Raw genomic sequence first — 23,897 nt, 5'->3', positions numbered from 1 at the left:
ATTCCTTAGTGCTACTTACAGATCATTACACCTTTTAGAAATCATTACTTTCGCCTCAGGAGTATTGCTTTATGTGGAGGCATTATTGCTTTCACAAGAAAACCTTTGTTTCCTGGATGATAGAATAGTTGAGGTCATGTTTATATTGTTGGGTTTTCTGTTCTTGGATGTTTCCAGAGGTTCTCCAGCAACTCCATTGTCTTGGCTGAGAAGGTGTCAGAGAGGCTCTGCCAGCCCTTGTGGTGATGACCGTCCGCCATGGGTCTCTAGGCCATATTCACTCGAGATGGACATCTCCAGTGTGAGATGGAAAAATAGCAGTGTTCCTCTCTTTCTTTTCCCTGGTGCTTGGGTTCTTTAGACTCACTTGGACTTGACATTTTGTCCAACCATTCGACCACCTTACTTCCCTATTTCTTCAGTTCCTCTTGTTGCCTGTTTGGTGATATAAGTCTGTGTGGAATTCAGACCTCGTTGCTTAGCTTTCCTCCTCAGCTAAATGTGTAAGTCTATGGAAAGCACCTAGTAAGGTCCCTGGCTCAGGAATTATTAGCTGTTAACAGAAGATTTGACTGGCGGGGTAGGTATGAAATGTGCTTCATTATCTGTGCTAACTGTTCAGCTAGTATAATGAAAAATGTATATCTTTCAAAGTGGTTATTTTCAGAATATCATGCTCATTTTGTTGTTCTTGTTGTGTGACATTCTGGTCACATTTCTTCTTCTCCCTGTCGTGATTTACACTGTTGGATGAGTACAGTCAAGAAAAAAAGGCATTCCCACATCTAGCCTTCTGTTTGACTCTTGGTCATTTGACTAACAGGTTTTAGGGTAGAGCATACATTAATATTTATAAAATGATACTGTGTATTATATCCACAAGTGCCTTTCTGGCAAGAGGCATTAACTTGCGTCACATTATCTAATTATGGTCATGATAGACAAAAGTGGTAGGAAGGGAGATAATAGAGTTTATTATTTAAGTTATTATTTATCCAACATGGTTGAGGAATATTACACTTGTTCACTCATTTGACATGTAAATATTTGATATGTGGAAGTGTTGGGTAATAAAATGTTGAGGCTAAAAGAAAACTTGAGTTAGTATTAATATTTCAGAAGTAGGAAGACCGAGATCCAAAGATGTTTCTCAGTTATTTCTGAATAATTGACTTTCTTCCTACCACCAAACTTACTTTCCAGAAGAAGTTTGGCACTTAAAGATTCAGATTGCTTTGCTTAAGTTCAGGTCCTCCTGTTCCTGTTTATTCCTTCTGCAGATGTTTGTTTTGCTAAGCTACTATTTGCAAGCCCTGTGATAGCCCAGTGATAAAAAGAACCCACTTTCCGGTGGAGATTAGATGAGCAATTTCATTATACTGCCGTAAGTGAACTAATTTTAATGGATGTATAACAGAACTCCTACAGAGGAGACAATTCTTGATTTAGTCCCTATATAGAGCAGATGAAACCTGGAGAAAGTATTAAAGACTGAATAGGAGCTTTCAAAGCAGGTGAAGAGAAGCAGCTTTCTAGCCAGAGAGAACACCTTGTGCGAAGCCCAGGGATCAGGAACAGTATGGGTCATTTGGGAGCACATCATTATGAAGTATTGCTGTAGTAAGTGGGGAAGAGTGGAAGAGATGAGGGTGAAGAAGTGGACTGGGATCAAATCTAAACAGGCTCAGAGACTGGAATGGCCAGATGTTGGACTTTCTTTGGAGACCGTTGCTTCCCAATTCTGTATCCTTAAGAAGTTTGATAGGGATATTCTTTTTTTTTTTTTTTTTTTTTTTTGTGGTACGCGGGCCTCTCACTGTTGTGGCCTCTCCCGTTGTGGAGCACAGGCTCCGGACGCGCAGGCTCAGCGGCCATGGCTCACGGGCCCAGCTGCTCCGCGGCATGTGGGATCTTCCCAGACCGGGGCATGAACCCGTGTCCCCTGCATCGGCAGGCGGACTCTCAACCAGTGCGCCACCAGGGAAGCCTGATAGGGCTATTCTTATAACACCCTCACTAGGTGTTATTTACACCAAAGCACCTCTGTAGGAGAATAAAACACTGTGAGCCAGGTCCCTAAGGGATGGCTAATCACCTGGCTTTAAGGACGGCTTTTAGAGAATCTAGATGAAGAGAGGAAATGTGAAAGAATTAGGTACTTCTCCAAGATAATTTTTCCCTCAACTAAGATGTATCAATTTTTAAGCAGCAGTACATTTGATAACAAAACCAATATTCTTTGAAGCTGGTTAAACAAGGGGTTACATGTTTTAGTGGACATTCATGCTCAGAGAAGACTTTGTTGCTTGATAATGACATGTGCCTGACCAGAAGGCCAGTCCAGCACTGCAGAAGCATGGGCCAGTGGAGGAGGCCTGAGATTTTTCCTTTTAAAATGTTGAGATTCAGTCTCAAAGTAGGGGAAATGTCAGGGGGTTGAGTTCTCCACCATTGGGTTCTGTCAGACTAGTTGTAGCTAGGGAAGAGTTTCCATGAGCAATCAAGTATCCTGTTCTGATTATTTTAAAAAGTTTCAGAAATGTAACCATTTAGTGTCTGACTTTGAGTAACTTCCTGGTAAAACCACACCAAAGAGAAACTGGTTGAAAAAATATATTTATATGTCCAAGTACCTGGATGAGGTGACATGCTATATGGGACTGTTAGTCATAAGCCATTTATGGGATATCTTAATAACCTTTTTGAAGAATTATGTTAATTATTATTATGTTAATCACTTTTGTGCTTTTATCTCTGTTACATTGATTTTCTCCATGTACTAACTTCATCTTTCTTGTTTCTTTGGATTCGCTTTGTTGATCATTTTCTAATTTCAGTTGAATGCTTAGCTCATTTTTTTTAACCTTTCTTATTTCCTGTGAAATTTCCCTTTAAACACTGCCTTAGCTGTGTCCCATCAATATTGACATGTGACATATCTATTGTTCTTCATTTTTAAGTATTTGATTAATTTTCCCATAATCTCCTCCCATTTAAAAAAAAACCATTTTATCATAGAAGTTTTCAAATATATACAGAAGTAGAGGCAACTGTGTAATGACTCAGTGCTTCAGTAGTTATCAATTCAAGACCAATCCTGTTTTAAGCTGTTGGGACCTCAGCCAGTAAATCCTCTAGGATTGGAGGTGCTAGAAGGGTCCTGCAAAGTGATATTTGTTCTATTAAAAGCACCTTTGGCTTGCCTTACTCTGCACAGTGATTGTTTTCCAGACCTTAAACTGGTCTGATAAATGGGAAATTATTTTAAATTTAAATTGTGACCACCATAAGCGTGTGATTCTCTGACACTGTGACCAGTAAATTGTTAGCATTGTACAGTTTCAACTAAGATGCCAGAATCAAGGAAACAAAAGGAGGAGGTCTAAAGGGACCTCACAGATTACCCATCCCACCTCCGTTTTAGTGATGAAATGAATTGGAGCTGAGGGGGCCAAATGCCTTGTTCAGGGTCACTCTAATGACAAAGCTAAGGTTGTGGTCCCCTGGGCCAGGGCCTCTCCATGAGAACAGACCTCTGGGCTATCTGATTTTCTGTATGCAATTAAGGGTAGATAATCGCTAATTTAGGCAGAATTTTGAAATAGGAGAGTTGTGTTCTGTAGCCCTGGTTTCTCCTCTTCTCATCTTGCCTCATGAATTCCTTCTAGAAATACTGCTTATCTTTTCTTAAGTTCTTCTCTGTCCCCACCAGCTTCCTGTTATCAAAAAGGAAATTATCCTTCCCTTACTTAATTTTTTCCTCTGTTTCAAGATTCCTAGGAACATTTTATTCACATACTTGGTATGATTTTGGTTAGAGTAGTGGGAAATTATACTGTAAACTCCTCTTTCCTAGCATTTTAAATCCTTAGTACCTTGCTCAGTTCTTGATGTATAATAGATGCCAATAACTGATTGAGGAATGAATGTTTGAAAGAAAGAATGATTGAACGAATGACTTTACATGCTATAGTTCGTCCCTGGTCCTCCTCTGATAGGTGTATTGCTGAGGTGTTGACAACAGTTACAGCAATGGAACATTTGCTTATCATTCATAAATGTTTTACTATAAATTGATTTAGTAAATTGATTCAGTACTGTTTGTTTTTCAAAGACTTCCCCACTTGGACATAATATGAATCAGTGGTCATGTTTGTTTGTTATATATTTAGAGGTTTGCATCAGTTTAAGAGTCCTCAAAAAAAATTGTGTGCATATTTTAGTATTTCCATTGTTTTAGATTAAGGCTTGGTCTACTCTGATACATAGTTACATATGCCTAACATAGTTTTACTTTGTGGAAATGCCTATAAAACAAATTTTTATGTCATGAATCATTTCTACTGATAACCATAATTTTGTCCTTCTTGCTTTGCACTGATTACAGCATGAGGAAGAGAGGGAAAGGGAAGCACCAGCTTTTAGATCATCCGTTTTAAGCTGGAAGGAGAGAGAATGAAAGCTCACTGCATTAGATTCCTCCTTGAGCAGGGCTGAACGCACGATAACAGCCAGCCGGGAGCTGGGGGAGTTAAGAGCAGCAATTTTACATTACACTGGAGTTTCTAGGCTGGCATGGAAAGAGATGCCAGTACTAGCTATCTGTATCTTACTGTAGCCACAGGGATATGTGAACAGCTGGAGAATTAATTTGATATATATTCCCAGCAGCCTCTCTTCTGCCAACAGAATTCCATTACTGTGAGGTTCTGAGTGTGTACCATGAATCTGTGTCTTGCTTTTTTTTTTTTTTTTTTTTTTGGCGGTACGCGGGCCTCTCACTGTTGTGGCCTCTCCCGTTGCGGAGCGCAGGCTCAGCGGCCATGGCTCACGGGCCCAGCCACTCCGCAGCATGTGGGATCTTCCCGGACCGGGGCACGAACCTGTATCCCCTGCATCAGCAGGCAGACTCTCAACCACTGTGCCACCAGGGAAGCCCTGTGTCTTGCTTTTTAATATCTGCTATAGCATGTTTCTGGTAAGTGGAATGCCACATAATGGGGTGTAGCCGTATCTTGGTTTGGAGTAAACTCCATTACCCTAAGCTGATATGAGGTAGAAAAGGTAAGGCTCTGAGTCTACAAATGCCTTCTGCCTTCAGGAAGTTGGACATTTCAGATGAACACACAGTACTTTGTCCAATAAGTGCAGTCATACCTGAAACATTTTATTCCATGTTACTGGAATTTCAGACACCAGCAAGCAGATGGAAATATATTTTGACAAGCAGAGAGGTGGAATCTGGGACCAGTTGGGCCAGGGTTGCCGTGGCTGGTTCCTTGAGCTCCTGGGCACAGAGCGGGTGTAGCCCCCGGGGCTGCTGCTTCCCAGATCTGGAGCTGGCTGTCTTTGTACGTCTTCCAAGACTCCTCTTCTTTCACATCCTTTCCCCCTCTCCTACCCTGAGGATCACAACTCCTTTCTCAGTAGTCTTTGCACTTAGAATCTTTTATATCAACTGTGGAAAGAAGGAATTTCAGGCATCATCAAGAATATTGGAAAGTAGTCTGTGGAACAGAAAGACCAAGTCCAGGGTTAGACTGAAGGTGACTATTGGAAGTACAGGTGTTTCAGGTGTTTTTGCTTTGGCACCACATGTACACTCTTAAAAATTTTTTTTTTTGCAAAATCATTCACTACACTAAAGGTAAGAGAGCTGTTGGGAAAAATAGGGATGGGGCAGATCACTCAAAACCTATGGAACTGTGAACACAGAGGATAAATATAAACAATAAGACTCCAAATAAAGCTCCTGACTCAGGTAAGCTGCTCCTAACATTTGCATCTGGAGCCTGGACAGCCCATCCTTTGCAGCCTTACACACTCATGAGCTCAGGCTGCTTCCTTCAGGGCATGGGAACCTCACAGATGTTTACTCTTAATGGAGACTAGTTTCATCAGAATTAAATATAAGATCCAGGGGTAGTTTTTTGTTTTTTTGGCTGTGTTGTGTCTTCATTGCTGCACGTGGGCTTTTCTCTGGTTGTGGCGAGCGGGGGCTTTTCTTGTTGTGGAGCATGGGCTCTGGGTGCATGGGCTTCTGTAGTTGCAGCACGTGAGCTCAGTAGTTGCAGCACATGGGCCCTAGAGCAAGTGGGCTTCGGTAGTTGCGGCATGCGGGCTCAGTAGTTGTGGTTCATGGGCTCTAGAGAGGAGGCTCAGTAGTTGTGGCGCACGGGCTTAGCTGCTCCATGGCATGTGGGATCTTCCCGGACCAGGGATCGAGCCCGTGTCTCCTGCATTGGCAGGCAGATTCTTAACCACTGTGCTACCAGGGAAGTCCCCAGGGGTAGTTTCTTCATCATGAGTTTTTAAACACGGGAGAATATCTCTAGCTTTTTCATTTGTACATTGAACCTCCCCGGACAGTTAAATGTAGTGGAAAGTTCAACCACTAGAGCAGCCATTTCTTGAGCTAAAGGAAGGAATTTAAACGAGATTATAAGCCTTTTCTTAAGGTGTTCATTTAACTGCGAAGACTTTTCCTTTTATTGTGAGAAAACTTTCTCCTGATGTTTTTATAACATTAATGAGCTGGGGGAAATCACACATGAACCAACACACCTTCTGCATTATACTGACATCATTTTGTTCCAAATTATGTATAACTAAAATCACGTTAGAAAAGTGTGTTTTTATGGCTCAGTAGTAACTGTTAGGGGAAGAGGTACCCAGTATCTTTTGTTATTTCTCAAACCTGGGTCCTATGCTGTCTTGGCCTAAGTGTACCAGCAAGACATGATCTTTAGAGCAGCAGTTCTCAAAATGTGGACCACAGACCCCTGGGGGGCCCTGAGACATTTTCAAGTAGTACATGAGGTCAGAGTTATTTTCACAGTAATATTAACATACTATTTGCTTTTATTCTGTGTCGACATTTGCACTGCTGGTGCAAAAACAATGCTGGTAAAACTGCTGGCATCTTAGCATGAGCAGAGGCTATGGCCCCAAACTGTGTTAGTCAGTCACCGCTCTGCACCTGCAGTAAAGTAAATACTAATAACCAAATAACAAACCAAATAAAAAATCAGTTTCCGGTCTACTTCTCTGGTGAGACAGGGCCGGGAGATGCTCTCCTCAACTCCTTGCCTGGGTGGGCAAGTCAGGCTCTAGGGCCGGCAGAAATCCTTGTTTAGGGGTCCCATCAGGTTCCCCAGAGTGCTACAGCTGAGCGGAGCGGCTGCTCGGGACTACTGCTCCGGTGGTGCAGAAAGCCTTCTTGGAATCTGACATGACATCACTTTCGGACTGTTGGCCAGCTGCTCCTGACTTGGCCACATGAAGGCTCAGACTGTCCCAGTCTCTGAACTGAAGGGAACCAACACTAATAGCATATCTCTCACCACCATGAATGCAAGGTATTTCAATGAAGAGTATCAGGAGGACATCTACAAATCCCAGACTGGCATGTGTAAGTTCTGAGGAATGGTGGAATAACCCAATGTATCTGGGTGGCCTTTGGAGACAGCTGAGACAGAGCTACAACAGGGAAGTGGCTGGCAATCAACTCATAGCCCACCTTCTCCAGCTGTGTGACTGACAGGGTCTTGGTGCCCTGGCCGGCTGTCAGGCCTAAGCCTCTGAGGTGGGAGAGCTGAATTCAGGACATTGGTCCAACAGAGACCTCCCGGCCCCATGTGATATCAATCGGTGAGAGCCCTCCCAGAGATCTCTGTCTCAACGCTAAGACCCAGCTCCACTCAACGACCAGCAAGCTCCAGTGCTGGACACCCCATGCCAAACAACTATCAAGACAGGAACACAGCCCCACCCATTAGTAGAGAGGCTGCCTAAAATCATAATAAGTTCACAGATACCCCAACACACCACTGCACTCGGTCTTGCCCACCAGGAAGGCAAGATCCAGCCTCATCCACCACAACACAGGCACCAGTCCCCTCCACCAGGAAGCCTACAAAACCCACTGAACAAACCTTAGCCACTGGGGGCAGACACCAAAAACAAGGGAACTACAAACCTGCAGCCTGTGAAAAGGAGACCCCAAACACAGTAAGTTAAGCAAAATGAGAGGACAGAGAAACACACAGCAGATGAAGGAGCAAGGTAAAAACCCACCAGACCAAACAAATGACGAGGAAATAGGCAGTCTACCTGAAAAAGAATTCAGAGTAATGATAGTAAAGATGATCCAAAATCTTGGAAATAGAATGGAGAAAATACAAGAAACGTTTAACTAGGACCTGGAAGAGCTAAAGAGCAAACAAACAATGATGAACAACACAATCAATGAAATTAAAAATTCTCTAGAAGGAATCAATAGCAGAATAACTGAGGCAGAAGAATGGATAAGTGACCTGGAAGATAAAATTGTGGAAATAACTAGTGCAGAGCAGAATAAAGAAAAACTAATGAAAAGAATTGAGGACAGTCTCAGAGACTTCTGGGACAACATTAAATGTGCCAACATTCAAATTATAGGGGTCCGAGAAGAAGAAGAGAAAAAGAAGGGGACTGAGAAAATATTTGAAGAGTTTGTAGTTGAAAACTTCCCTAATATGGGAAAGGAAATAGTCAATCAAGTACAGGAAGCAAAGAGAGAGTCCCATAGAGGATAAATCCAAGGAGAAACACGCCAAGACACATATTAATCAAATGATCAAAACTTAAAAATATTAAAAGCAGCAAGGGGAAAGCAACACATAACATACAAGGGAATCCCCATAAGGTTAACAGCTGATCTTTCAGCAGAAATTCTGCAAGCCAGAAGGAAGTGGCAGGACATATTTAAAGTGATGAAAGGGAAAAACCTACAACCAAGATTACTCTACCCAGCAAGGATCTCATTCAGGTTTGATGGAGAAATTAAAACCTTTACAGACAAGCAAAAGCTGAGACAGTTCAGCACCACTGAACCAGCTTTACAACAAACACTAAAGGAACTTCTCTAGGCAGGAAACACAAGAGAAGGAAAAGACCTACAATAACAAACCCAAAACAATTAAGAAAGTGGTAATAGGAACATATATACTGATAATTACCTTAAATGTAAATGGATTAATGCTCCAATCAAAAGACATAGACTGGCTGAATGGATGCGAAAAGAAGACCCGTATATATGCTGTCTACAAGACACCCACTTCAGACCTAGGAACACATACAGACTGAAAGTGAGGGGATGGAAAAAGATATTCCATGCAAATGGAAATCAGAAGAAAGCTGGAGTAACAATTCTCATATCAAACAAAATAGACTTTAAAATGAAGACTATTACAAGAGACAAGCAAGGACACTACATAATAATCAATGGATCAATCCAAGAAGAAGATATAAAAATTGTAAATCTTTATGCACCCAACATAGGAGCACCTCAATACATAAGGCAAATGCTAACAGCCATAAAAGAGGAAATCGACAGTAACACAATCATAGTGGGGGACTTTAACACGGACTTTCACCAATGGACAGATCATCCAAAATGAAAATAAATAAGGAAACACAAGCTTTAAATGATACATTAAACAAGATGGACTTAATTGATATTTAGAGGTCATTCCATCCAAAAACAACAGAATACACTTTCTTCTCAAGGGCTCATGGAACATTCTCCAGGATAGATCATATCTTGGGTCACAAATCAAGCCTTGGTAAATTTAAGAAAATTGAAATCCTATCAAGTATCTTTTCCGACCACAATTCGTAAGACTAGATATCAATTACAGGAAGAAAACTGTAAAAAATACAAACACATGGAGGCTAAACAGTACACTACTACATAACCAAGAGATCACTGAAGAAATCAAAGAGGAAATCAAAAAATACCTAGAAAGAAATGACAATGACAATACGATGACCCAAAACCTATGGGACGAAGCAAAAGCAGTTCTAAGAGGGAAGTTTATAGCAATACAATCCCACCTCAAGAAACAAGAAACATCTCAAATAACCTAACCTTATACCTAAAGCAATGAGAGGAAGAACAAAAAAACTCCAAAGTTTGCAGAAGGAAAGAAATCATAAATCAGATCAGAAATAAATGAAAAAGAAATGAAGGAAATGATAGCAAAGACCAATAAAACAAAAGCTGGTTCTTTGAGAAGATAAACAAAATTGATAAACCATTAGCCAGACTTATCAAGAAAAAAAGGGAGACGACTCAAATCAATAGAATTAGAAATGAAAAAGGTGAAGTAACAATTGACACTGCAGAAATATAAAGGATCATGAGAGATTACTGCAAGCAACTATATACCAATAAAATGGACAACCTGGAAGAAATGGACAAACTCTTAGAAAAGCACAACCTTCTGAGACTGAACCAGGCAGAAATAGAAAATATAAACAGACCAATCACAAGCACGGAAATTGAGACTGTGATAAAAAATCTTCCAACAAACAAAAAGCACAGGACCAGGTGGCTTCACAAGTGAATTCTGTGAAACATTTAGAGAAGAGCTAACACCTATCCTTCTCAAACTCTTGCAAGATATAGCGGAGGGAGAAACACTCCGAAACTCATTCTACGAGGCCACCATCACCCTGGTATCAAAACCAGACAAAGATGTCACAAAAAAATCTTACAGGCCAATATCACTGATGAACATAGATGCAAAAATCCTCAACAAAATACTAGCAAACAGACTCCAACAGCACATTAAAAGGATCATACACCATGATCAAGTGAGGCTTATCGACAGAATGCAAGGATTCTTCAATATACACGAATCAATCAATGTGATAAACCATATTAGCAAATTGAAGAAGAAAAACCATTATTATCTCAATAGATACAGAAAAAGCTTTTACCAAAATTCAACACCCATTTATGATAAAAACCCTCCAGAAAGTAGGCATAGAGGGAACTTACCTCAACATTATAAAGGCCATATATGACAAACCCACAGCCAACATTGTTCTCAATGATGAAAAACTGAAACCATTTCCACTAAGAGTAGGAACAAGACAAAGTTGCCCACTCTCACCACTGTTATTCAACGTAGTTTTGGAAGTTTTAGCCACAGCAATCAGAGAAGAAAAAGATATAAAAAGAATCCAAATCAGAAAAGAGGAAGTAAAGCTGTCACATTTTTGCAGATGACATGATACTATGCATAGAGAATCCTAAAGATGCTACCAGAAAACTCCTAGAGCTAATCAATGAATTTGGTAAAGTAGCATGATACAAAATTAATGCACAGAAATCTCTTGCATTCCTATACACTAATGATGAAAAATCTGAAAGAGAAATTAAGGAAACACTCCCATTTACCATTGCAACAAAACAAATTAAATGCCTAGGAATAAACCTACCTAAGGAGACAGAAGACCTGAATGCAGAAAACTGTAAGACACTTGTGAAAGAAATTAAAGATGAAACAGACAGAAGGAGAGATATACCATGTTCTTGGATTGGAAAAATCAACATTGAGAAAATGACTCTACTACCCAAAGCAATCTACAGATTCAGTGTAATCGCTATCAAACTACCACTGGCATTTTTCACAGAACTAGAACAAAAAAGTTCACAATTTGTATGGAAACACAAAAGACCGTGAATAGTCAAAGCAATCTTGAGAAAGAAAAACAGAGCTGGAGGTGTCAGGCTTCCAGACTTCAGACTATACTACAAAGCTACAGTAATCAAGACAGTCTGGTACTGGCACAAAACCAGAAATATAGATCTATGGAACAGGATAGAAATCCCAGAGATAAACCCGCACACATGTGGTTACCTTATCTTTGTTTTTTGTTTGTTTGTTTGTTTTGTTTTTTTGCAGTACGTGGGCCTCTCACTGTTGTGGCCTCTCCCGTTTTGTGGAGCACAGGCTCCGGACGTGCAGGCTCAGCGACATGGCTCACGGGCCCAGCTGCTCCGCGGCATGTGGGATCTTCCTGGACTGGGGCACGAACCCACGTCCCCTGCATCGGCAGGTGGACTCTCAACCACTGTGCCGCCAGGGAAGCCCCTGGTTACCTTATCTTTGATAAAGGAGGCAAGAATATACAATGGAGAAAAGACAGCCTCTTCAGTAAGTGGTGCTGGGAAAACTGGACTACATATAAAAGAATGAAATTAGAATACTTCCTCACACCATATACCAAAATAAACTCATAATGGATTAAAGACCTAAATGTAAGACCAGAGACTATAAAACTCTTAGAGGAAAACATAGACAGAACACTCTATGACATAAATCACAGCAAGATCCTTTTTGACCCACCTCCTAGAGAAAGAGAAATAAAAACAAAAATATACAAATGGGACCTAATGACACTTAAAGGATTTTGCACAGCTAAGGGAGCCATAAACAAGATGAAAGGACAACCCTCAGAATGGGAGAAAATATTTGCAAACAAAGGAACTGACAAAAGATTAATCTCCAAAGTATACAAGCAGCTCATTCCGCTCAACATGAAATAAACAAACAACCCAATCCAAAAATGGGTAGAAGACCTATACATTTCTCCAAAGAAGATATACAGATTGCCAACAAACACATGAAAGGATGCTCAACATCAGTAATCATTAGAAAAATGCAAGTCAAAACTGCAATGAGGTATCACCTCACGCCAGTCAGAATGGCCATCATCATAAAGTCTACAAACAATAAATGCTGGAGAGGGTGTGGAGAAAAGGGAACCCTCTTGCACTGTTGGTAGGAATGTAAATTGATACAGCCACTAAGGAGAACAGTATGGAGGTACATTAAAAAACTAAAAATAAAACTACCATACGACCCAGCAGTCCCAATGCTGGGCATATATACCAGTGAGAAAACCATACTTCAAAAAGAATCACGTACCACAGTGTTCATTGCTGCACTATTTACAATAACCAAGACATGGGAGCAATCTGTCTATCGACACTTGATGATGAATGGATAAAGAAGATGCGGCACGTGTATACAATGGAATATTACTCAGCCATATAAAGAAACGAAATTGAGTTATTTGTAGTGAGGTGGATGGACCTAGAGTCTGTCATACAGAGTGAAGTAAGTCAGAAAGAGAAAAACGAATACGTATGCTAACACATATATATGGAGTCTAAAAAGAAAAAATTGGTTCTGTAGAACCTATGTGCAGGATAGGAATAAAGACACAGACGTGGAGAGTGGACTTGACACGGGGAGGGGGAGGGGTGGGCTGGGATGAGGTGAGAGTGTGACATGGACGTACTCTACCACATGTAGAATGGATGGCTGGTGGGAAGCAGCCGCATAGCACAGGGAGATCAGCTCGGTGCTTTGTGACCACGTAGAGAGGTGGGATAGGGAGGGTGGGAGGGAGACACAAGAGGGAGTGGATATGGGGATATGTGTATACATATAGCTGATTCACTTTGCTATACAGTAGAAGCTAATGCACCGTTGTAGAGCAATTATAGTCCAATAAAGATGTTGGGAAAAAAAATCAGTTTCCTTTAAGAATGCCGTTTATTGAATCAGTACAAGTTATTAATTTTATTAAATTTCAACTTTTGATTATACATCTTGTGAACATTCTCTGGAATGAAATGGGAAGAATGGATGAAATAATTCTGCCTACTGAAGTTCCACGGTTGTCTCGAGGTAAAATATCATTTCCTGGTTTCTTCTAAATATCCAAGTGGAGATGTCAGGTTAGCAGTTAGTTATAACTGACTCTTCGCTGGAGTACTCACATATTTGCATATATTTGAACATGCATGAATTCTAATTCATACATGAAATTATCACATTTCTTTCATTTTGTATATAGAGAAAATCACATTCGGATTTGGTATCTTGCAGAAGTTACAAACTTAAAAATACATTTGCAGAGGTATCTCAATTATCTTGACCTTTCAGCCTTGGAGACTACATCTTGTCGCATGGAGAGCACTAGGAAAAAACTACTTGATATAAATAGTTAAAGGGCAGTACTCCTGTTTTTAATCCCCCCGCCCCTTGTTCTTAAAGTCCTGACTAGTCCAAGGAGAAATCAGAAACTATATCAGAATCAGAACCTTGATCCTTGTGCTGTATATGTGGATTTACTTAGGAAAAGAGATTTTAAAACATCAAATTTGCCAAGTGCTGTCAGTGGCACTATTAGGCTCAGATTTGATTTCTGTATAATCAGACTTTACTAAATTTTTGCTTTCAATCCCTGTTGGATGGCTGTTACAGTAAAGTATAATGTTCTGTAATAGAAAAACATAAAAGCATTTGTCTCATAAACATGTTGTACTTGATCCTATAAAGCAGTGGTTGCTAAGGGAACTATTTGCCAAGAAGAAAAAGTATTGATTAGGATGGGGGGCATAGAAATGAAAGGGTTTCCTCTCAAAAAAGAAAATAAGAGCATGTAAGACATTTTTGGCTTTAGAGTCAGATGCCTCCTGACTGGACAGGGTGGCCATGACATTTCCTGAGGGGTGGTCAGGCTTACCTGTGCACGATCAGGTGCAGCCTGTCGCTGTTGCCAAGAGGCTTCTGCTGAGAACAGTAAGGAGCTGGAGAGGGCATTAAGGGAAGTTGCCTTTTAATTCTGATTCCACACTCAGGGGATATGGTCTTCCTGTGGGGAGGCAGAGAAAAACATCTGACACTGAAAACAAATTGGCCCTAAGATGGACCTCTTGGAGGGGCTGTTGATGCCAGCCAGCTGATAAGAGGCTGAAGTCTAGAGCTGAACTGGGAAAGAGACTAAGGACAGTTGATGCCTAGAGAGAAAGGTACCAAAGTATGTCTGAGCATTTCTTCAAAATGCCTGCCTCATTAATGCTTCACTAATAAGGTTTTTGAATAAGATTTTTATTATGTAAACATGTTCATTATAATGAAACATGTTTTCCTTATTATACATCTATGCATTTGTTTACAAGACATTTTCTGTTTAAAAAAAAAAAAAGGGCTTCCCTGGTGGCGCAGTGGTTGAGAGTCTGCCTGCTGATGCAGGGGACACGGGTTCGTGCCCCGGTCTGGGAAGATCCCACATGCTGCGGGGTGGCTGGGCCCGTAAGCCATGGCCGCTGAGCCTGTGCTCCGCAACGGGAGAGGCCACAACAGTGAGAGGCCCGCGTACCGCAAAAAAAAAAAACCCAAAAAAGCATAGTCAACAGCATTGACCATACCAGTGACATGGAAAACTAGATAGAGTTACTGAACACTTGTACTAAGTCCTGGGGTTAAGGGGGTTCAAAGTTGGATAACACCTGGCTCCTCCTGCACATGAGGACTCTTTGTCTAATGGGGAAGTTAGATGTGCGTGAAACCATTATTGGAAAGGGTAAGAGGTGTGCACAGGTGTTTGTAGGAGCGTGGAGGATAGAGAGCTCAGAGTTGGAGAAGACTTCTCAAAGAGGTAACATGTGACTTGGGTCTTGAAAAATGAATAGGAGTTATCAAGAGGAAGGAGAGAAGGAGGTGTTCCAGGCGATGACATTCTGTGAGCAAAGGCATGGGAGCATTTATTGAGGGTTTGTAGTGAGAATCTGTGTGTTTATTGGAGCATTAGGATGTTTGGACTTGTTAGCAAGAGAGAACCAATGAGCAGGCTTGTCTTTTTTTTTTTTTTTTGTGATACGCGGGCCTCTCACTGTTGTGACCTCTCCCGTCGCGGAGCACAGGCTCCGGACGCGCAGGCCCAGTGGCCATGGCTCACGGGTCCAGCCGCTCCGCGGCATGTGGGATCTTCCCGGACCAGGGCACGAACCTGTGTCCCCTGCATCGGCAGGCGGACTCTCAACCACTGCGCCACCAGGGAAGCCCCAGGCTTGTCTTTTGAGGAAGATGATGCTGGTTGACAGTGTGGGAAATGGGGTAGTGCAAGGAGACAGGTTAGAGGATGCTGCGGTGGTTCAGGAAAGTGATGTCTTCAGGGAGTTCCAGTTACGATGGAGGGAAGGGATGTGTATTGTGGAAAAAAAAATCTGCATCAGAATCCATTTGATTTGGTGATACATTAACTGCATATATTTACAAAGATAGTAATAAAGATTTCTTGGAATATGGGACGGGAAAGAGGAGAAATACAGTTTTTCAGTAGTTCAAATGTTACTTGAGTTTCTTACTGATTTTTAGGTTCCTAGGATTGAACTAATTTTGAATTACAAATTTGAATATACGGTCAAAAGAATTTCTTTACGGTAAATTTTGCTGAACTATATTAGGCTGGTGGTACTAATAACATGTCAACAATTAAATATAGAGGTAAGAAATTGTTTACGTGAACCATTTTGTCACGTGTTATAACCAAAGACTAAATTATCACCTACTTTACTGTGTTGAGTTGTTTCAGTATATTCTATTCTGGTTTTCCTTTCAAAGTAATTTAGTAATTTCACTGTTGTCTTGAAGATAGGAATGTCCCTTTGTGTGTATGCATGTTATATACCTGTCATTTCTAAAGACCAAATACAGGCTAAATAGGAAAATAAATCTTAAAACAGATACCTTGTGTTTTTGTTTAAACTTCTAAAATTGTTTTACTAAGAGATGAAGCTTTGATCAAATAAGAGAGCCTGATCTTCTGAAATCAAAACACAGGAGATTTTCTATTCTCCGTTTTCAAATAATCACCCTGAAGCTCTTTATTTTGTAAATGATATCCTTCTAAAGACCCCTTGACAAGAAAATTATTTATTTCAGTGAGGGAGAACAGTCTTTTCCTGACTTAGGCAGTAAGTCATCGATGTCACCAGAAGGAAAAGTTAGCCTTATAAAAATTATAGCCATTTGTTTGCGCTGTCTTTTGTGAAAAGACGTTCTTAAGATGTCTTTATACCTGCCTTACTTTGAGCAGCAAGTTTAAGTATCTTAAATTCAAGCACTTTTAAAAGATTCTCTCCAGATATGGTTATCAGAAACATGTTTACTATTTAATAGTCAGTGCCCAGTTAAGGTGTGATAAAGTATCTATTAAAGATAATGTTAAGAGGGGGGAAAAACTCATAACATCACAGAGACTCAGAGAAATAGTCTGGTTTCCTACAAGAGGCATTTCAACTATGAGGAATATTATTAAGGATTGAGTCTTGCTGTGGTTCTGTCATGTTTGTTTCATTTGTCTGAACTGGTTCCCATGAAAGTTGGTTTTAAAATCTATTTCTTACAGTCAACTCCATTTCATGACCCAGGACCCTGATATGGTCTCAGCCGCAGACTTTGACGACCTCAGCCTCTCACTAGGCTGTAGCCCTTAGTTTTGTTTGTTGTTGTTTCTGGCTTTGGCTGTGGGCAGTAATGGACATTAGCATTTGTATTGAAGTGCATTGGAGGGCACCTCCTCCATTGTATCCCATTCCTGACTCCTTGGGTGGTGTCTGTTTACATTTATTAGCACTGCCTTGATATATGAAGTTGCAGAGCTGTTTTAAACCTGAAGCTGGTCTCTACCAGATGGGGTAAAAAATTTGGGGTTTTTTTGGAATAATTTTGTAGATTGACAGATGTAGTTTTATTGAACATGGGAAAATCCTGGAATCTTTGTTTAAAATGAAGAAATTTAAAGGAATCTCAATTGTTTCTGTAATAACACATCAGAGGAGTAGTGGTTTTTGATCAGAAACGTTTGTATATATAGCTAGTTAATGTTGATGTGTATGGCTATATTTCAGTCTTCTCTTTTTTTAGGAGGTTGGGTTTCATTCATTTGTAGAACTGCAGCCAAACTGCGTTTCGTAAATTGAGGTGTCAAAATCGGATGTTAATCTTGACATCCTCGCACATTTTTGCTTTCAGACAGGCCTTTTTTTTTTTTTTTTTGGCGGTACGTGGGCCTCTCCCGTTGCGGAGCACAGGCTCTGGACATGCAGACTCAGCGGCCATGGCTCACGGGCCTAGCCACTCCGGGGCACGAACCCGTGTCCCCTGCATCGGCAGGCAGACGCTCAACCACTGCGCCACCAGGGAAGCCCTCAGACAGGCCTTTGAATGAAGCTAACAAGCAAACATTATGTGGTTGTTAATTGTTTTACAGATGAGAACTGGGATGATGACCAACTGCTTGGTTTTGAACCATGCAATGAAAACCTTGTCTCTGGCTGCAATATAATCAATGGGAAATGTGAGTGTGACACCATTCGAACCTGTAACAATCCCTTTGAGTTTCCAAGGAAGGATATGTGCCTTTCAGCTTTAAAGAGGATTGAAGGTAAGTACACATTTTCAGTCATAAGTGTTAGCATTGTGTAACTCTGAGCAGTGATGGTATTTGAGCTGGAGAAGGCAAAGACAAGCTTAGAGCGATTGGTAGCTTTGATGATCTCAAACAAGATGCAGAATGTTGACTAGGTACGGACGTGATGGCATATGTGTGCCTGTGTGTCCACGCACGTGTGTGTTTCCTGAAAGCGGTGGGATGGTCATGCTGCGGTAGTATGGCCAGGATAGTTTGTGCCAGCCTGCCTAGGTCACCTCTGCATAGTGGATGATTTCACATGTGGCATGCTTGAGGTCAGCATCTGTTGTTACCACGTCTATTCCGCGTGATTTACCATAGGATGGTGCTCCATGAGGAGAGCGCTAATTAGAAATGCAGCTCATCTGGCAAGAACGTGCATCTCTTTAGAAGAGGTGGGAGATTTGTGCAGTGGCGATCGGAGGCTGAGATTGGCTCAAAATCATATAGGTGTGGATGGGTCATTGGGTGCTTCCCTTCTGGAATGAAGTCAGAAATCACATTAAAATAACAAAATAACGTGGCCCATAACTTTTATACATTCATGCATAAAACCTAGAAAAGAAATTTAGGAATTGAAAATATGAAGTAATCAAGTAATTAGGGGTGGCATGCCCAGAGCTGAGTGCTGTGCCTTGCCACCAGAATTAACAGAGGATGTGGCATGGGCTTGAGTCTCAGCCCTGCCCCTGATCAGCATTGAACTCTTGCTGAGCCCCAGGTTCTGCTCAGGGAAAAAAGAAGACTGAACAAGACTTTCTTAAATATACCTTTTGTCTCTACAATGATGCTGTTCAAAGATGGAGAAGTTGGCAATATAGTTTGGAATACCCAGGATTTTCCAAGTCCAAAATCAAGCTCATAAGGGCAGTAGAGCAAGGGCTGAAGTTTTTGAATTGTATTAAGTTCCTCAGACATATTAAATGGTAGTAAAGAATGGGAAATGTGCAGTAGCCTCTAAAATAGCATTTCTCTTTGTGTTTACCAATGCTGCTGAATCTTTAAAAGAGAGTACAATAGAAAACAACAGAAATAAAATTTTGGGAACACAGAGAGTCTTAGATAACATTCTAGTCCTTGAATTTGAAAATTGAAAAACTCAGCTCTACACAGTGGATGACTGACAAGCCAAGTTCTAACCACGTAAAGTCTTTTTTGAATCACATTATGCCATAGACAACACAGTTACCAAACTCGTTTTTATTGTCTTGCGGCTCTTTGCTCCCCCGTCTTCACCCCCATTGTCCGCTGAAAAAAATAGTATATTTTGCCAACTTCAGTGTATAAACTCCAGGGGTAGAGTTGAAGCAGTCAAATGTCTATTAAATTAATTATTCATATAGATTTTATCACGTCATATAAAATAATACAGCAATTTAGAGTATTACTTTTTGCTGTTCTTATATTTCACAAAACTGTTTTAGTCATATTTCAAATGCCTCACCGTCACTGTTATTGTCTTTGCTGGAGCTGATTTCCGTGTCATTTAACACTGTTTTCTGAGCACATCCTCTTTATTGCCATCTAAGTTGTTGGAGATGCAGCAGATTTTGAATCCAAGTTATCACAAGAAGTTTTGTTCCAAAACACGGTGTCTTTTCACATAAAACTAGGACGGTTACATTTTTAATTAGTGAGGTGTATTTTTGATCTTTACAGTGTGGAGATTGACTGTATTGATTTTTCAGGTGTTTCTGAAAAGGCTGTTTACAAGATCCAGCACTTCCAATTTTGACATCATTCCCTCAGGAATAATTACTGTGGCTGATTAAATTTCTCTATGCCCCTCCTCCCCTTGTTTTTTTTTAACAGATTCTGTCTGATGGCCTCTTCATAATCCAAAAGTAGGATTAGTTGAGGTCATTTAAGGTTTATGTATCTTCCACAAATCGTACTTGTTTTTTTTTTAAATAAAGCACTCTGTGATATTTGAGGCCTTGTAAGAAATCAATATTGGGGGATTTCCCTTTCCTGAGAGATAATTTTGAAGAAAAAGGTCTACTTCTATTCAAGTATATATTGCAAATGAAAGAGTTAGTGATGGTATATCACTGTATATGATTAAATCATTAATAAATGCAATGAAGACTTGGAATGCTATAGGAATTTAGGGCCAAAAAATTGTGACCTGGCATTATATGATAAGGTATTGTAGAGGAGGAGGAGTCTGAACAATTTGGAATTTGGATGGTGATGGATTCCAGGAAGAAGAATGATACGGACAAAAGAATAAAATGTACAAGTGAGAGTTGCTTGACTTACATGAAAGACACTTGGGAAATGAATCTAAAAGAGCAAGTTTATTTTTTTTTGCCATGGAAATAAAAGCGCCAAATCCTAACCACAAGACCACCAGGGAACTCCTGTAAAAGAGCAAGTTTTTATGTTGATAGGTAATAGGAACGAAAGATGGGGAGGCAGGACAGGACCAGATGATGAAATGTCTTCCACGTGGCTCAGGAAGGTTAGGCCTGGTGATAGGAGCTATCAGGAATCACTGTAGGTTTATGAGCCGACAGCAGCAGAGCATGGAGAAATCAGTGTTAGGCAGATTGGGGTTTTGGGGCGTGGAAGGAATTTGCAGGTGGAGCTTCTGTTGGAGAGCTCGGTGCAGCTTGTTGGAGAGCTGTTTCCGTTATTTAGATGTGGTGTCACAAGAGACTGGTCTAGGGGATGGCCGGGGAAAAGCAAGGAAGAGATGGAAACACGCCATTTTGGTGGAAGAACGTCCAGTATCTGCTAACAGACAAGGGAGGGATGAAAATACAAAGATGATCCTGGGGTTCCTAACGTGAAAGAGTAGAAGAATGATAGTACGAGAAACAGAAATGGGAAAACCTCTCAAAAGGTGGAACTGAAAAATGAGGTGGTTGTTTTAGAGGGATTTAGGGTCAAGAGACACTTTAAAAATATGGAAGATATTACAGCATGTTTGAATGATGACAAGAATGATCTAGTAAAAAGGGAGAAACTGATAATGTAAGAAAGATGATGACTGCAGGAGCAAAGTCTTTGAGGAGGGAGAGGAGCAAAATTGTTCCTGTTTCTCAGAGATGCATAAAACAAGGTCATCAGCTGATGTTGAGGCGGAAGAAGGGGTGTGAAAAATTGGGGAGGGAGAGGAAATGGAAAATAGAAATCTCAGAGGGAGGACGAGTGAATTAAGTAGGGAAATGTATTAGGGTCACCTGCTAGTGCTGATAGCTTACTTGAGGTTATAAATTTGAAGGGAGACCAGCCAGCACAGTTGTGCGCTTTTCCCCAGCTCTGGTGCATGCAGTGGAGGTGGAGGGTTAGGATTTAACCAGGGTTAGGATTTTTCCTGATGAGTCTGATATAAAGAGAAGGGTACTGAGATTGAGAGTTACGCAAGAGAGTGCTTATGGTGACTGGCCATGCCATTGCTGCTGGGAAGGATACAGCAGCAGTCAGTAGCAAAGGAACAGAGGCAGAAGTTCTGTAGATAAATGCAGCACCTGTGTGTAGTTGGTACATCATGTGATTGCATGTGCTTTAGGCAAACAACGTGTTATTTTTTTAAGGGGAAGAGGAAGAATGATCTGAAATTAGTGATGAGAACAAAGAGGACCCCTACCCCACCCCCAGGATTTATGGCATGTGGGCGGTGAAGCCGTCCCCACTTGAGAGGACTTCAGGGGATAGAGAGCAGTCAGGGAGGAGTACCCAGGTTTCAATTAGAGCACAAAGGTGAAGGGAACCATCTGGAGGGGAGAACGACAGCAAAGGGGATTTTGGTGATGACAGTCCACGAGTTCTAGAAGGCACAGTAGAAGGATTCGGATGGGAGGGTTGTGCAGAGCATGGGTGATTTTGCAGAGCCAAGGAAGATTGAGTCCAGACATGATGGATGACCTGGTAAGTTTAGACTTAGTTCTTGAGGTTTGTTATGAGAAGGTGAATAGTTAGTTCTAGTTAAAGCCTTCCTTTGAGGACTGTTCTCTGGGGCATTCTGTAATGTGAAGGTATGTATGCAGTTAGGGATGGGGCAGAAGGACTAGTGTTCTTGCCAGAGCATAATGAGATAATGTGGGTCCCCATTACTACATTTTGTGAGCATGAATTTCTGAACATGAATTTTAAGCATAATTACAACAACATTTTTAGAATGTGTGGAAGTCATTGCAAGGCATTTCAATACCATATTTATAGATTTATGGAGAATAATGGCAATTTCAGGGTATTTAAAAAAGTTCTTGTGTATTATATTCATTTAAAAGGGAGGGTATTGGTCCTGGATTTTAATGAACACATCATCATAAAGTCAGTTTGTCACAGATTTAGAGGAAATAGGATACTGGATAAACAGGCAGCCAGGCCTTTGTACGGAATAATTTGTCAGAATTATCTTTGTTTCTCTGAGGAAGAAGAGAAAGACTGATAAAGGGAATGAACTGCAAGTCATCCCACCTTGATCTTAACAAAGCTTTTAGTTTTATGCCATACTACCTATTTATCATCGGTTTGGTACATGCTGTACCGAGCTCCACAAAAGTTAAATTGATACACCATCAGAAGAGGGGACCACATTAACAAAAACAGTACCAGCCTCTGTGGCTGCCACAAGGGTTTTCTTGAGGGGCCTCTCTGGGCTTGGTAATGGTAGTTAAAGTTGATACGAAAGACTTCCATGACACAGTGAATAAGTTGGACTTTTAAGTTTGCATCTGACTACAGGTTGGGGTAAGTAGCTTTTGTTTTCTAAAAAAATTACTATAATTCAGAGTGGTTGTAATAAAGTTGAGAAGTAATCAGAAGTATGAAATCATGCCAGATTCAGAGAAGGATGTAAAGCACCCTAGAAAACATTCGTCTGTCGATCCATCCATCAGATATTCATTGAGTGCCAAACATGTACTAGTCACAGTTCCAGTTGCTGAGGATACAGCTTTTGTGGAGCTCACACTCAGAAGGGGAGGGGTGACAATAAACACAAAAGTGAGCAGGAAAGTATCATGGAGTATGATAAGAGCTATGAAGAGTAATCGTCAGGATGATATGATAGAGAATTACTGGGTTGACTGGGGAAATTGTTTTAGATAAGGATGTCAGGGAAGTTTTTCATGAAGGAAGAGCATTTGACCTGAAATCTGACTGTAAGAAGGAGTTGAACTTGTGCTGATCTGAGGGGAGAGAAGTCCACGCAGAGGACACTGCAAGCGCGAAAGGTCTAAGCTGAGAGAGAGTTTGGTGTGTTGAAAGAATGTCGAGAAAAAGCAAGAAGGTCAGTGTGGCTGGAATGTCATGGGGGTGGGGGGTGAGTAAGGGCCAGGTCACACAACGCCTTGTGTTAGATAACGATGAGGTGTGTGGATTTTGTGATGAGTACATAGGAAAGCTGTTAAAGGATTGTGAACAAGGGTGTAACGTAATTTGGTATGTGTTCTAAAAAATGAACATGGTAGAGAAGAGACTGGGAGGAGGCTGGAAAGATGCAAGAATGGGAACTCGTCCACAGGTAGTGTTCAGATAAGAGATAAGGGGGACTCAGACCTGAGAGCTGGAGATGGAGAGATGGGTGGGTTTGAGATGATTTGGAACTAGACTTGTTGATGACTTGTTGACTTGATGACTTGTTGTAGACTTGTAGACATGTGGGGGGTGAGAGAAAGAGGAATCCAGGAGAACTCTTAGATTTAGGGTTTAAGCAAATTGTAGTGCTCTTTACTAGGAGCAAGAGCAGAGTTAAGGAGGGCTGAAGAGCTTTGTTTTGGATAAATTAAATTTGACACCGAAGTAGAACTGTTTGTCATTTAAGTAATTTTTGATGTAATTAA

The 23,897-nt window shown here is 40.9% G+C and overlaps 1 protein-coding gene across 5 annotated transcripts in view; it reads left to right on the top strand.

Annotated features, from left to right (window-relative positions):
• Positions 1 to 23,897, top strand: part of CRIM1 (cysteine rich transmembrane BMP regulator 1) — a 207,945-nt gene that overhangs the window by 31,381 nt on the left and 152,667 nt on the right. For all 5 annotated transcript variants that reach the window (XM_089923288.1, XM_022574097.3, XM_022574098.3 and 2 more), the window contains one exon: positions 17,902 to 18,075. In XM_089923288.1, the coding sequence (XP_089779414.1) occupies positions 17,902 to 18,075 (174 nt within the window). The remainder of the gene's footprint in view (positions 1 to 17,901; positions 18,076 to 23,897) is intronic.

The sequence above is a fragment of the Delphinapterus leucas genome, chromosome 13, assembly GCF_059928025.1.
Source record: "Delphinapterus leucas isolate spDelLeu-1000000601 "Yukka" chromosome 13, BTC_Dleu_Yukka2, whole genome shotgun sequence".
In the NCBI taxonomy this organism is placed as follows: Eukaryota; Metazoa; Chordata; class Mammalia; order Artiodactyla; family Monodontidae; genus Delphinapterus; species Delphinapterus leucas.
Note: the sequence above shows the minus strand (reverse complement) of the source record. Positions and strands in the feature narration are given on the sequence as shown.